Source organism: Amia ocellicauda, chromosome 3 (genome assembly GCF_036373705.1).
Source record: "Amia ocellicauda isolate fAmiCal2 chromosome 3, fAmiCal2.hap1, whole genome shotgun sequence".
Lineage (NCBI taxonomy): Eukaryota > Metazoa > Chordata > Actinopteri > Amiiformes > Amiidae > Amia > Amia ocellicauda.
Window position 1 is genome coordinate 6,881,974 of NC_089852.1, and position 14,024 is coordinate 6,895,997.

At 37.5% G+C, this 14,024-nt stretch overlaps 1 protein-coding gene and 1 long non-coding RNA gene across 2 annotated transcripts; both read left to right on the forward strand.

Annotated features, from left to right (window-relative positions):
- The first annotated feature begins 1,181 nt into the window (after positions 1–1,181).
- Positions 1,182–4,081, forward strand: LOC136734766 (uncharacterized). Its single transcript, XR_010810691.1, has 3 exons — positions 1,182–1,423; positions 3,513–3,576; positions 4,047–4,081. It is a non-coding gene; the product is annotated as an uncharacterized LOC136734766 (long non-coding RNA).
- A 2,467-nt stretch (positions 4,082–6,548) lies between these two features.
- wdr46 (WD repeat domain 46) lies at positions 6,549–13,435 on the forward strand. Its single transcript, XM_066697975.1, has 15 exons — positions 6,549–6,657; positions 7,396–7,563; positions 8,184–8,264; positions 8,645–8,757; positions 8,979–9,066; positions 9,429–9,490; positions 9,747–9,851; positions 10,109–10,259; positions 10,580–10,715; positions 10,877–10,976; positions 11,244–11,397; positions 11,875–12,022; positions 12,255–12,445; positions 12,668–12,781; positions 13,186–13,435. The coding sequence occupies exons 1-15, from the start codon at positions 6,598–6,600 to the stop codon at positions 13,285–13,287; spliced, it is 1,773 nt and encodes a 590-aa protein (XP_066554072.1). The 5' UTR covers positions 6,549–6,597; the 3' UTR covers positions 13,288–13,435.
- Positions 13,436–14,024: the final 589 nt, after the last annotated feature.

The window sequence follows — 14,024 nt, forward strand, 5'->3', positions numbered from 1 at the left end:
TTTTAGTTTTTAAATTATGTATCTTATAAATAGTTGGAGATTTTAAATTCCAGCTTCAGTTTCATACTTAACGTGGAATCTAAAATTGTTTAAAATTAATTTAAGAGATCAGATTAGGCAAATTATTAGTTAATTTAGTGTTCAATTAAGTACACAACTAATAATGAAGTAATTGAGAGCTCAGTTGGAACAAAAACAGCAGGACAGGGGGTCCCCAGGACCAGGATTGAGAACTAATGTCCTAGGGCATAGGTCACTGAAATAATTCGCATTCTTCAGTCTTACGAGTCTAAAAAGATTAAATAAAAGATATATGCCCCTTTCTATTGAATAATAAGAAATGAAATGCATCACCTTTTATTTTTCAGAAAGTAATGTGAAAAGGTATTAAGATTCATAAGATGTTTCAGGACATGCAAGCTCAGAGCAACATGACCTACACGGTACTGCAAGGTGGACTGGATTGAGAAATGGTCATTTATCACATAGTGTCTTATTTAGATGCAGTCTTCAGAATGTTGGAAATAACATTACCATGTGAATGTCTGTTGTAAAAAATGAATTTGCCAAAAGGCAGAGGAGATCTGCATGATATGTCTGTCATATGTTGCTAGCCTAATTTATATCTGAAATATTATATCACTTTACTTTTCCACAAACTTAAAATACACCTTCTATACTGCCATCCACGAAGATTCATTCACTGAAGTGTAGGCTATATGAACATGCCATTCCCCCTGGACCTAAATCTTACTTTAAAATTACAATAATAAAATATGACATCAAACTATTGTATTAATCATATAATATAATCAATAATATTGCATCATAATAAATATTGCCCAAATTCATAAGAAACAAGCAAATATGAAATTCATTTTCATTGTGGTAGTGCTCATCATAAAAGCAATGCCAACTGCCAAAAGAAAATTTCACTTGAGTGACCAGTGTATTAATGTGTGAGATAAGCACAATTTGCAAGTAAACATGGAAGTGTAAGAAATGACAAGCTAGAATAACTCAAGATAGTGGAGTGTATGGTAAAATACAATCAGATAAGAATATACAGTACACCTGTGCAATTAGGTGGTCTGTGTGAAGCTTTTGTGTAAATCTAGAGCACTGTGTTGCACAATGTTTGCCCTCTAATAGGTAACATGGCAACATGATTATGTTGCTCTGCTCCTTATTACTGTGCTGCTTACAAGAAAAGGAATTCAATTTATTTGCCTTGTTACAGTACAACACATGCTTGTTTCAGACCAACTTGAAATACAGTTAGAGGATGGATAATGTTGATTTAGCAGTCTATAGCCTTCTGGAAACTTTTTACAAAAATTCCAGAAAAGAGGGACACGTTTTCAAACTGAACAGCGCTGAGCTCGCTGACTTGCTGCACAAGGAACTACCTTCCATAGTTCAGGTAAGAATGCAACATATTTGAATTATAGAAAACATTGACTGGTTGGCTTTATAGTCTTCGTTCCAGGAGTAATTTGATGGTCATACTTTAAAATAAGGTTGTGTGATTCCTCATTAATTACTACGTGAATACCACTACATTAATACATGAATATGGCAGGCACTTAATCTGAGTTCTGATGTTGATCACATGTGTAACATAAGGGTTTGAGTTAGGGTTCATGTGCTCAGCATCAGAACACAGATGAGGTATTGATGATAGAATCCAATGGTATTAATTCATGAGGAATCACACCACCTTATTTTAAAGTGTTACTGATTTGATAATGACTGAAGTTGAAAATGTTAATGTAATTTAATTTAAATGCACAGCTTTGCTTATTGTTTTATCTTGGTATTTATTTTGAATTTACAAAAATAATTTGTGTATATACATATATATGGTAAATGTGGTAAACATATGCCAAACTCATATGAAGAGTACACAGGGTTTTAACCATCTAACAAACCTATTTCTGTGGACTGTATATGCTGCAACCAGAAGAGAGTTAGCACCCAGTATCATTTGACATTCTAGCTCCATAAACTCATAATGGATCACTTATCAATAGTGCAGCAGGACCACTGGGTATAATCTCCCTTTATCTTTAAGGGCATTGAGCTATTAGTGGGTGAAGATCTAAAAGCATTAAAATTTGGCACAGGCAAAGAGTGCTTCAGTTTTCATTTGATGTGCCATAGTGGTTTATGAAAGCCAGGACACTCTTCAGTGCTTTGTAGCTGTCCTTCTCTCTCCCTCCCTCTCCCCTCTCTCTATATATCTATATAGTTGAAAACAAAGGAAAAATAAATGATATGTTTTTATTCATTTGATCAGATTATTTTTCATCTAACGTATCGAGTAGCCATAGAGATGGTTTTCATTTTCTTACATCATTCAAAAATCAAATATATTTTCAAAACAGTTTGTCTTCCATAAAGTGAAATAAACATCTCCATGTTAAACATAGTCTAAGACAGACAGAAAAAAATATATATTTCTGAAGACACGTGGTGCCCATTCTGTTTTGTTGATTCAACATTTTAATAAATGCATGAGAGCACAGAGAAGCATCCCTTAATCTAAAGTCATTATATTATGGTTACCAGAGAATGCTTTGTTAATGCTCTGTAACAGATATAAACATCATTATTTTATCCCCCATGTTAAAAAAAAAAAGCTTGTTAAAAGTATTACTTTCCTCTTCACCAACTTCAATGAGAAAAGAAACAAGTGGGATTCAAAAGCTACCAGATAGATGTGCAACGCAGGTGAATCATTTTAACAAGCTGTGTTCAATCACTCTGGGGTGTGAGTAAAAGCCTGCCCTGGCTAGACTGGCTTCAAATCAATGGGGAATTAAAAGATTAGACATTCCCATGTGTGATACATTGAAGCAATGTCAGTCTGGAGACAGGGCTTTATTTGTAGTGAAGGAAATTTTAAATTACACAAATCCTGTGTGATCCCCTACTACAACAATGTATCTGAGAGCCAGTGCAAAGAAAAAACTAAAAATTAAAGATACCTGCTCTGTATTCTCTCATTTTCTGAATAATTCCTCTTGATAATGATACCTCACATCAATAAAAACTCATTACATTAAAAACATGTTAGTCATACAGTGATGCAGAACAAAGAATTCTCCTGAATGTTCCTGTTTATATCAAATAGCATTCAGTTTGAAGTGTCAGTGAAAACATTGTCTTTTTTCTGCAGTTAAACGGATTATGGTAAAAATGTGAGGAATATAATATTTTTATTTTTAGCCTGGGGATGTTACTGCTCGTAAAAATGTAATGTTTGTTGATGCCTTTGAAAAGTACATTCCTCAAACAACCGCATATTCTTTTTTAATTTAACAATTTCTTCATAACACTGTCCCCATTATAAGAGTTTGAATGAGTTTGATTTCTTGTTCACCTGCCGCTTGTTCACACACAAATTTCTTTCCAGTGTTTAGTTTACAAACCTGATTGGACACACAATATCCTGTATATTTACACATGAAATCTCATTGTTCTCCAATATTTTTTTTTTCCTGATTTAGGACTCTTTGATGGATACGCTGACGTTGAATTTATCAGATTTGTAACAAAAAATACAACCACCAAGTGAGATACCTATGTTCATGGCCTTGTTAATGGGCAAACAGTAAGGTATCATGAAAATAAAGCATAGCATTTCAGAAGTTGTTTTAGATATTATACCCTAGCGTACCCCTTTAAAATATCATACAATTCAAATAAGCTTGAAGTATTCAGATTTTTACTGTTTAGTTTTTTAATCATTGTGCTTATTCTCAGTATTTACAGATATTGAAAAGGCATTGGTATGTGATTATGAATATGTATGAATCAAACTAATACAAAAATGTCTAACAATTAATAAACAGTGCACTGACTATCAGTAGTGAACTTTTAATAAGTATTTACAAATATTACCTGTACCATATAGTACCCCTTGAGATACACGAGTGTTGTGCATTCCTGGAAAACCAAATTAGACCAGATAAAAATATATAAACTAATTCCACTGCTGAATAATTTCCCCTTCTATTAGAAACTCTTGTGTTGTGTTTCAGAAATGTTAAGCTGGAGACTAAGACCCCGGCTGAGAAAGCAATCGCTGTGTTGATCATGACTTTCCAGAAGTATGCTGGCAGTGAAGGAAACCCACTCGCTCTTGAAATGAAGGAGCTGAAAACATTGCTGAAGACAGAAATGCCCACATTAAACAAGGTACATGTACTGGGATTTATTAAAACAAAAAAACAAAAAACTTTATGGAAGTAAATTAGAGTCTTCTCCATCCATCAATACAATGTCCTCACATTGTCCTCACAAAAGTGTTTTTTCTGAGTATATTTAATTGAAGTTGACAAAAAACTACATTATTAGGAAACAAATAATTGGTATGAGTAAATTAAACATTAATTGAGCACTTTTCCTTTCTGCTTTTTTGTGATGTATTCCTTCTCTACCCAACTTAATTTTGCCTGTTTTTGTTTTTTAAACAAATGTTATGTTACTTTTCAGTGCCAACTCCATTGTAAAGACAAATTATTTGTTTGTTTTGAATCGCTGTACTCTGGCAGATTATGTGGTTTTACAGGCCTGAGTTATTGATCCTGTCATTTATTGCCAAATTTGCTCTTGCTGTAGACATGGCTGTAATACAGGCATTATTTTTGATTTTCAAATATAATGGAAATGCTGCCACAAAAACCTGACTACCCCCCCACAACCCACAAATGTATTTTTGAAGTAACAAGAGTGCAGAGAAGTTTCACTCTTTTAAAAAACATACCATTCTTTTCTGAAGAGTTACTTACTAGGTTGTGAATTACTGAAAGAAAAAAGAATATTGATTTCTATCATGTCTAATTATACAGTTTAAATTCAGATAAAAAGACCAAAGAAAAAGATCTCACAGAAGATTTGCTGGCCTAAACTGGAAAAGAGATGCTGTAGATTGAAACAAGTGGAAACATCTTGGAGGGGCCATCCTCCAACAGGAGATCAACAAAGCCCCTGCTGCTGCTGCTCATACAAGCAATTTAGTGTGAAAAGCAATTAAAACATTTTAACACAAGATTACTTTAACAATCAATTAATATCAAATAATATTTTTGCACACAAAAAATAGGATTTAATAATGTCTCATCATTTTTGGGGGTTAAACATGAATGATTGGTTTGTTTCAACAGGATGGACTTAAAAAAAAACAAAGCTTGCTGAATGTTAACATTTCAGATGGACTACAGTTCAATTTCACTTTGTTATGTATAAGTATGTCTAAGACAGGCCATAGAATTGAGTTGAATAATTATAAGCATAGGGCATTTGTGTTTGTTAAAGGAATGTGCAAGGAGACACCTCCGCAGTGGCACCAGGAAGATCTATATTGATTATACATGCTCTGTTCCTCAATTCTTTCTAAAATAAACTATTGTAGCTTAACTAATAAGACAGTAGTTTTGTTAGACGGAGAATATCTTGACATCGGCAGCTGCAGTAGATGTGTATTACATAACCTTTTATCTGTCACTCACAAAAGAATATCTCCAAGAACAAGTGTTTTGTGTTCTAGACATTACACAAAGGAAAAGCTATAAAAAGACAGAAAGTGTCATCTTTTCCCCCATCACATTTAAGATACCCTGTGATAAAAGAAACGACACAGTTGAATACACAGTTTGAGGGGTAACAGCTCTAACATTGGAAATCTCCTTGTGTGTGCCTTATGAAGTCTTTGGGAACAGGGTTTCCAACTGTGCTAGGATGTGCTCTGTGAATTGTATAATGGCCTGATTTCCCCATGTGCAAATTGTGTGTCAATGGCCCATGTAATGTATTTTTTTATGGATTGTGTAGTTTGCTCTGACTCACTAGCAATCAGAATCTCTTTAATCGCTGCCTATTAAATATGTGTATTAATTTATTTGACTTTTCTAATGTATCCATTCCATTTTCCAATTCTCTCCTGTAAAATATTTTAAAATATCCAAATCAGCAGAGGATACAGGGATACCTGCATCATTATTAGCTCTAATCCTTTCTCTGGTCGCCACCCTTTCCACAGCACAAACCCACATAACCCCAGTACAAACCAGTAGAAACTCAAAATACTCCACACATAAACCACACATCTTTGAACAGTGCCCATTTATGAACCGTGTTTTCAATGGTTTTGATCACGCATTTATCATAGCGCAGTCTTACCCCAAAAATAATCTATATGCATATTGCAATGGTACACGTTTACCTTTCACTAAACTGCAAATCACTAAGCGACATGATACAGTCCATTGTTAAATGCATCACATCATTAGGAATATTTGTTCTTCGTGTGGCTATTTGTCAATCCAACAAACACCGACTTTGGTTACCAGCAGCCACTAGGGTGCAAACATATACAATACTGTCGTAGTACTACTAGATAATAGCTTTTAACTATAGTGTTTACAATGGTCGCCTTTAGCGTAGATGTCCGCAATTCTGCGCAGATCTGCGTGGATCCACCAATGGGATCGGCGGGATTCTGCAGATCTGCGCAGAAGAACGTAACTTCAGTTCTGACGCTACCTCTGACGACACGAAGACCGACCTGCGCAGTGTACACTTGGAAGCAAGATGGCGGCCGCCAGTGAGACAAATGTACAGGTTGCACACGTGGGGAAGAAAAAGAAAGTTGTAAGTATAATATCTGAGTAAATGTGAATTATGTGAAAGTAGCAGCAAGAGCAAGATAAGGCGGACGGATCAGTGCTGAGTACAAGCATAGAAAACATTTGGATTTCTTACTGTTGCCCAAACAGTAATCAGTAGGCAAATACTTCCCACAGGTCCCTTATTTACTCCTTACAAACCATGCTGTACTGTACGATAATACATATTGTGTAAATATATAACTAATTTAATCCGACACATATTTGTCTCCTGTGTTATAATTCATTTACACATTTTGTATTGGATTTGCGTTATAGATAAATCGTGATATCCACTGTGTCTTCAAATTTGGCTAAACATAGTCACCTGGCTTCTAGCTTTCCAAAACAAATGATTGTCTAACGTTGTTTTCATCATGAATCAGGCATTGTCAGTTGTATGTCCTTAAGGTTGTATTAAGAGCATTAACAGGGGGAATTCCATTGCTCGCTATAATGCTGCAGTTTATAATGTATTTAACTGAATAATAATAGTACTAAGAGTAACTTGTAACCTCAAGTAGTATCTAAACATTTTATATAAACCTAATCACTTTTCTTAATCGTAAAACAATGTGTGTAACGTTCAGACATCAGTCGTGATGTTCTTTCAGTCTATTGTGAATTTTATACAATAAGAATCAGTATTTCTATAATAGACACATTTCAAGTCATTTGGGGTGCTGTTTCCTGTGTTCATTCTGTACAATAACTCTCATGTTAGGCTCCGAAACGATACTGGGAACACAGTCAGAAAGACTCAAAGGAAGACATTCAAACAGAGGGAGTGAAACCAAAACGTCTTGGACATGCACAAGGGACCAGAGCACAGCAGAGACCGAGGCCGGTCAAGACGAAAAGGAAGAATGATATTGGGAAGTTTGTGTCTGGGGTAAGGGAAAAACCAGGAATTACAGGGGCTGTGCTACTGTTATCCCACTCCAGCAACAGTGACGCCATCCCTGTATCGTAGAAGTTTCTTTGCCTCGAGTCCTGCATCTGGAATGATTTGTTTCCCTCCTTTGGTCATGCATCGTTACTTATTCTTGAAATACTTTACATCACTGTGAGCTTTATCTGACTGCAGAGAGCATTCCTGCTGTACAGGACACACCTGGCACACTACAGACTTTCATTTATATAATTGCAGAAGCTCAATAGCAAAAACACATCCCTATCTTTGGAGCTATTTCAATTTTCTGCAGCTTTTACCGTTGTAAAAAAAAAAAAAAAAACTTGTTACTTTTTCATATTGCATCTCCTTAACTCTTGGTGTTGTATAGGTGTCTGTATCCTCCCTCTAGGTAGAGACTTAATCCGTGTAGTTAACGTCTGGAGTGCATTGGAGTGTTAATAAACATAATGTTCTCTCTTCTTTTAAGTAATGCAATGTATATAATTCCTACATAGGCATCTAAAACATTTTTATCATAATATCTCAAACATTTCTCTCCACAGCTTTTCTTGACTAACAATATCTGAACTCTTTCTTGCTCTTTGTGTGCGTCTCAGAAAAAGGACCCATTTCCAGGCAAAGCTCCAATTCCCAAAGAAAAGTTGAAGCAGTTTAAGCGTGGAGAGAAGAATGAGCTGGTGAGTGCCGCCATATTCTGATCCAGACTCCGTGAACATGGATCCTGGCATTGTTCTGAACTTAACTCCATTGAAGTATTGTAGGATGAGGTTGGCAGAAGTGGGAAAGAAAGTCACGACGAACATAAATATGCTGTGAGTGGCTGAACAATAATGGATTGTAACAGACTAGCAACATGCGGCAGTAACCTCTAAAACAGACTCATACCCTAGAAAGAGGAGGTCAATGGAACTGAATTGAAGCTTGGAAGTGAGATCTGACCAATCTTAAGCCTTTAACTGAGCTGACTGTTATCCATAAATTATATTCAAAATCAACATATTAAAACATACATGTAAATTATGTTATAACCTCAAAAAACATGGTTTCTCTCTTCCAGTCTTCTGTGACACACAGGGGTCTGAAAGATTCCCTGACGCTCTCAGAAGCAGCATCTGATCTGGCACAGAGCCAAGCTGCGCGATATAACCTGTTGCTTCCAGAGGATGCTGGGTAAGTGTCACCGCTACATATCCTTGTGTTGACTTCATAGACCTTAAACTAAGCTCTCTTGTTTTGTTTTGTCATGCAGTTGTCGTTGTTGTAGAGATGGGTTTAAATTGTGTGTGTGTGGGAGTTTAGTTTTTGGAACTAAACAATATAACCGGCCCTCTGAATGTTGTTTACATCCTGATTGTTTCTCTGCTTACCAATTCCTGTCCTTCCTCTCTCAGGTTTTTGGAAGGAGATGAGGATGAGGACACATGCACAATTGAACAGGGAGATATTTCTGAAGCTGTCGATATCACTTCCGGGGCAAAGGTTGGATTTCTTCTTAATTCCTCTTATTCACGGTGAATGTGAGACTACATCAGCAGGATGTAACTGTGTAATATGTTAAATTAGTTAAATTGTACATCTTGTGCTGAGTGCTAAATTATCTGATGCATTCGGTGCTCCATTAGTGATTGAAAGTGCATGTGTGGAAGTACCCAGAAGACGCTTGTTCTCTGATCATTAAAATGCTGTATGTGTATGTGTGTGCCCTGCAAGACATTTTTAGTCTATATTCCCTGATGGGTTTTGTTTTTGTTTCATTAATTTAATTCGTCATCATTGATTTTCTTTCTGTGAGAGTCTCCTTGTTCTCTTACCAATTTGTTATTCATTCTCACCCTTCACAGTACTTCAACTTGGTGCTGTCCCAATTTGGTCCGTACAGACTAGACTACACAAGGACTGGCAGGTGAGAGTCTTCACAATGCACTGTATTACTTGCTTTGCAGAAACGGATCGATGAACACAATGTGTAGAGAGAAGGTACAGGGATAGATGAATACTGAGCTGGTTAGACTAAAGACGTGGTTTAAAGTGGATTGGATGTTCAAGTGTTTTACTTACCCTGCCTACATTTTCATTAAAACATTATTAATTAAAAAAAAAGTGTGATCAACTTATAAAAGTTAGACTGTTTACTAACGCCATTGTTTAATTCCCAACAGGCATTTGCTCCTCGGGGGGCGCCGAGGCCATGTGGCCTGCATGGACTGGCATTCGAAGCAGCTTCTTTGTGAGATGAACGTCATGGAAACGATCAATGATGTGAAGTGAGTGTTGTGTGTTGGTGACGCCCACCATGCCTATAGTCACAAAGTGTGTTGAACAGAACTAAGAAAATAAACTTGAATGAAGGAAGCTGACATTTTAATAACTTCAGCTGGTGGCCTGTCTTTCTTGTAAGGAAATGTGAGGCGGTAGAACATTGCAGTAATCAAGATGGGTGTTTAATCCCACGTGTAATTTTATAATAATTGTAATACCTGTCGCTTTATATGTTAGTCATTTTACACTTCCTGTGCTGTAGGTGGCTCCACAGTGAGGCGATGTTCGCAGTGGCGCAGAAGAAGTGGCTGCATATCTACGACTCTCTGGGGGTGGAGCTTCACTGTGTCAAGAAATTCAACGACGTGCTACGACTCCAATTCCTGCCGTACCACTTCCTGCTTGCCACCTCAGTACGTAAAGTTAATGTGTCCTCTTAAAGCAATTTCCCTTCTGCGGATACCTCACTCTGGTCTTACAGGGCTATTCTTCTTGTTTTTGTTCCATGTGAACACCTATCAAATTGAACTAACTTATTTATTTGGAGACAGTTAACTGAATTTGACCCCCTTCATCCGAATCAAGACTAACTCCTACTGTTGTCAAAGCATTGTCTTCTGACCTTCTGTAAAGTACCACATCACTTTCCCTGTCCCAGCTGCAGTGACCGTGTTCCTGTGCAGAGTCTCTTCCGACATTTCTCTCCTGAGTGTCAATACGGTTTCTTTTTCAGAGTGCCACGGGGTTCCTGCAGTATCTAGATGTGTCTGTGGGGAAGGAAGTTGCAGCCATTTGCACTAAACTGGGCCGACTAGATGTGATGTCACAGAACCCACAAAATGCAGTCATTCATCTGGGACATCCAACAGGTAACCGTCCCTGTCCACCTGACCCGTCCAGTAGTCTGTACACAAGTTGAAGGAACTAAATGTTATATACAATGGCACACAAGACTTGTTAGTTGAAACAAAATTAATCTCTATAATGGTGTGATATGAGGTTAATTCGTATTCTATCCATCTCTCAATAGGTACAGTGACGTTCTGGTCACCCAATCAGAAGGAGCCGCTTGTTAAGATGTTGTGTCACCGAGGAGGCGTGAGGTCTATAGCCATCGACAAAACTGGCACGTGAGTCAGCCATCCTGCCTTAGTCAATATTTTCATCGTTGCACGAGGGACTGTGGTCAGAATGTGATGCATTAATTTTACATCGGTGGGGGTGGGGGGAAATGCATTAAAAGCTGTTTACGCTAGAGTTTCTTAGCTTTGTAATTTAACTGTAAATTGTGTCATGGAAAATGACCAGTTATGTTCTTTTGAAGTTTCTATGACCAGGGGTTGGCGGAACTGAACAGTCAATAAACTTGTCTTGTGCTCTTATGTCACTTTCTGCAGTTACATGGTGACCTCAGGGCTGGACAGGAAGCTGAAAGTGTTTGACATTAGAGCACTCCGCCCCCTGCAATCCTACTCTCTGCCAGCAGGGGCAACCTGCCTTTCGATGAGTCAGAGGGGATTACTCTCGGCTTGTGCTGGAGATACTGTTCAGGTCAGTACAAAAAATCAGTCTAGTCAGAGAACATGATCTGATTGATATTTGAATGAGCAATTTCCCCATTGGATGAATGAAACTGGGCAGTTAATTTCAGTGAACAGTGCAGGCAACTATTAATGTCATTTTTAAATCATAAATGATGAATGTAAACAGCTCGCATTCATTTTAAAAATGGTATTGTAAACTTACAGGAATCAATGATGTGACAAAAATATACAACATAATCCATTCATTTAAAAAGGGCAAACTAGTGCAACTATAGAAAATGAGGTGAATGATTACAATCTAGTAGAATTACTACTAAGGAACTTTTTATTCTGTTGTGAATAGTATCAAGGAGCACCGTGCAGCTAGAATACGTTATACATAACTATGTAACCAAGGTGATATATAGATTCATTTAGCATTCAAAAAAAAAATCCCAATGTATATAGTTGTGGTCGCTGACTGACTCGGCCGTTCTTCTCCCAGGTGTACCAGGATGTGATCGGCACTACTGTTCGGAAGCCCTACATGGCCCACAAAGTGCGGGGCTCGGTATGGGGGGCCCAGTTCTGCCCTTTCGAGGATGTACTGGGAATCGGACACGGTGACGGGTTCACCAGTATGATTGTCCCAGGTGAGGCTGCACCTCAGTAACGCTTATCCTCCTGCTTTCTTTTCCACAGTTCAGATGTTGAGGTGAAAGATTTGTTTAGGTTTCCCAGTTTCTTTTTAATGGATATAAGCATGATTTGAAGAAAATGTAGAGGTAAAAGGTATTTTGTCAGTCAAACAGGGAAGTAAAATGAGGACCATGCTAGTCTGACAGTATTCATACTTGAATGACATTGACGATCTGCAATCTTCAGGTGCTGGAGAGCCCAATTTCGATGGCCTGGACTCAAATCCCTTCCGCAGTGTGAAACAGAGGCAGGAATGGGAGGTCAAGGCTTTACTGGAAAAGATCCAGCCAGAACTGATAGGCCTGGAGCCAGCCAAACTGGGAGAAGTGGATAAGGCCACCTGGGACGTGCGGCACCAGGAGAGAGTGGAGAGACTGGTGAGACTTTGAACCACCATGGCCTGTTTTTGGTTTTTCACTCCCTACTGCGTAGCACTTAATCGCACTACACATTAGTTTGCATTAAACTTCTGTCGCTGCCGAAAGTATACTGTATTGAATGGTTATCAAATTTCAAATTCAGGATTTTGATGATCTGCAATCATCAAATTGATGAGTAAATCTTTTCCTTACATTTTTGGTCTTCTGTTTCATTTCCAGGGATTTGATCCGCTGGCTAAAGAGAAGTTTAAGCCAAGGATGAAAACTAAAGGCCGGAGTTCAAGCGCCAACGTTGAGAAGCGCAAGAAGAAAGTTGCCCACGAGGACCAGCGGGTAAGACACCAGGCCGACCATCGCATTTTATGTTTTCAAACTATCACAAATAAACTTTGTGCATTGATGAGTTTGGATGCTATTAAATCTGTTTTTAATCTTTTATCAAAATATGCCAACCTGGGCCATGTTGCCATCCCTAATACAACTTTAATGTGCAAACATATTGGAACAGTTTTCACACCTATTAATTTCTGTCAGTGTAAATTAAGCCTTTTGCTTGTGTGTCTGCATTAATCCTGGCATTGTGCACCAAACAGTCCCCCGATGATGCTGTTTCTGCCTGCTCTTTAGTGCTATATTAAGGGCTTCTCCTTGTTGTTGTATACTCTTTACAATCACCTGTCTCTTGAAGAACTGAAAGTGAATGACAATTGATCTGACAACCTTTCCCTCTCTGTCAGGAGCTGATCAGACAGACTGTGGAAGCCAGAATGGAGCAACAAAAAGAAAAGAAAGTGACTGCCATTGGTCAGAGATCAGCACTGGACAGGTTCAAGAAATAGGAGGCATTTTTTGCTCTCGTGTTACAACTGAGTGTTTGTATATATCAATACAAAATTAGTTGTCCCCCTCTTTCTAATGATGAATACCTTGCATATTGTCTTTTTGATATTGTAATATTAAAAAAAAAAAAAGTTTTATTTTGCTGCATTTTGCTATGATTCATGTGTGCATTCTTCACTTTATATAAGAAGGTGAGTACTTGTGAATTTGCCGAGCTTCATGTGGAATCTGTAAAGGGAGAATTCATGGGTATTTTTAATATGGCAGCAGTATATCCTTTAGGACTTTCACTCACCTGATCACTTGATACTTAAAGTATTCCTGTAATTTATACACATCTAATGTCATCCCAATATGCATGGACAAAAATAATGACATTTCAACTTTTTGCTACATTTACACTGCAAACATAGGCATGTGCTGACTTGGGTCCACTGATAATAGATTGTATTCTGATGCAAAACACAGTACTAATTTAATGCATGTCACTTAGCACATACATGAAGATAAACTAAATTTATTCTACTACCGGAAATGTCATCTATACGTTAATTTATCATGCATTCCGCTATATAAAATAAGAATTTACAGCATTACATCACAACAGAAGACCTGTGTGCCACACTGAATTTTTTTTAGGTTGTTGTGGCCCAAAAACAGTGACAACAGAATGTGTGTTCAACACCTAAACTAAAGGATCTTCAAAGTAAAATGAAATGTTGTCAACACCCTGTGA

Coding starts and splice junctions, on each gene's coding strand:
- wdr46 (XM_066697975.1), top strand. CDS start 6,598: ATGGCGGCCGCCAGTGAGACAAATGTACAGGTTGCACACGTGGGGAAG. Junction 9,491..9,746: donor GACTACACAAGGACTGGCAG/GTGAGAGTCTTC, acceptor AATTCCCAACAG/GCATTTGCTCCTCGGGGGGC. Junction 12,023..12,254: donor CACCAGTATGATTGTCCCAG/GTGAGGCTGCAC, acceptor TGCAATCTTCAG/GTGCTGGAGAGCCCAATTTC.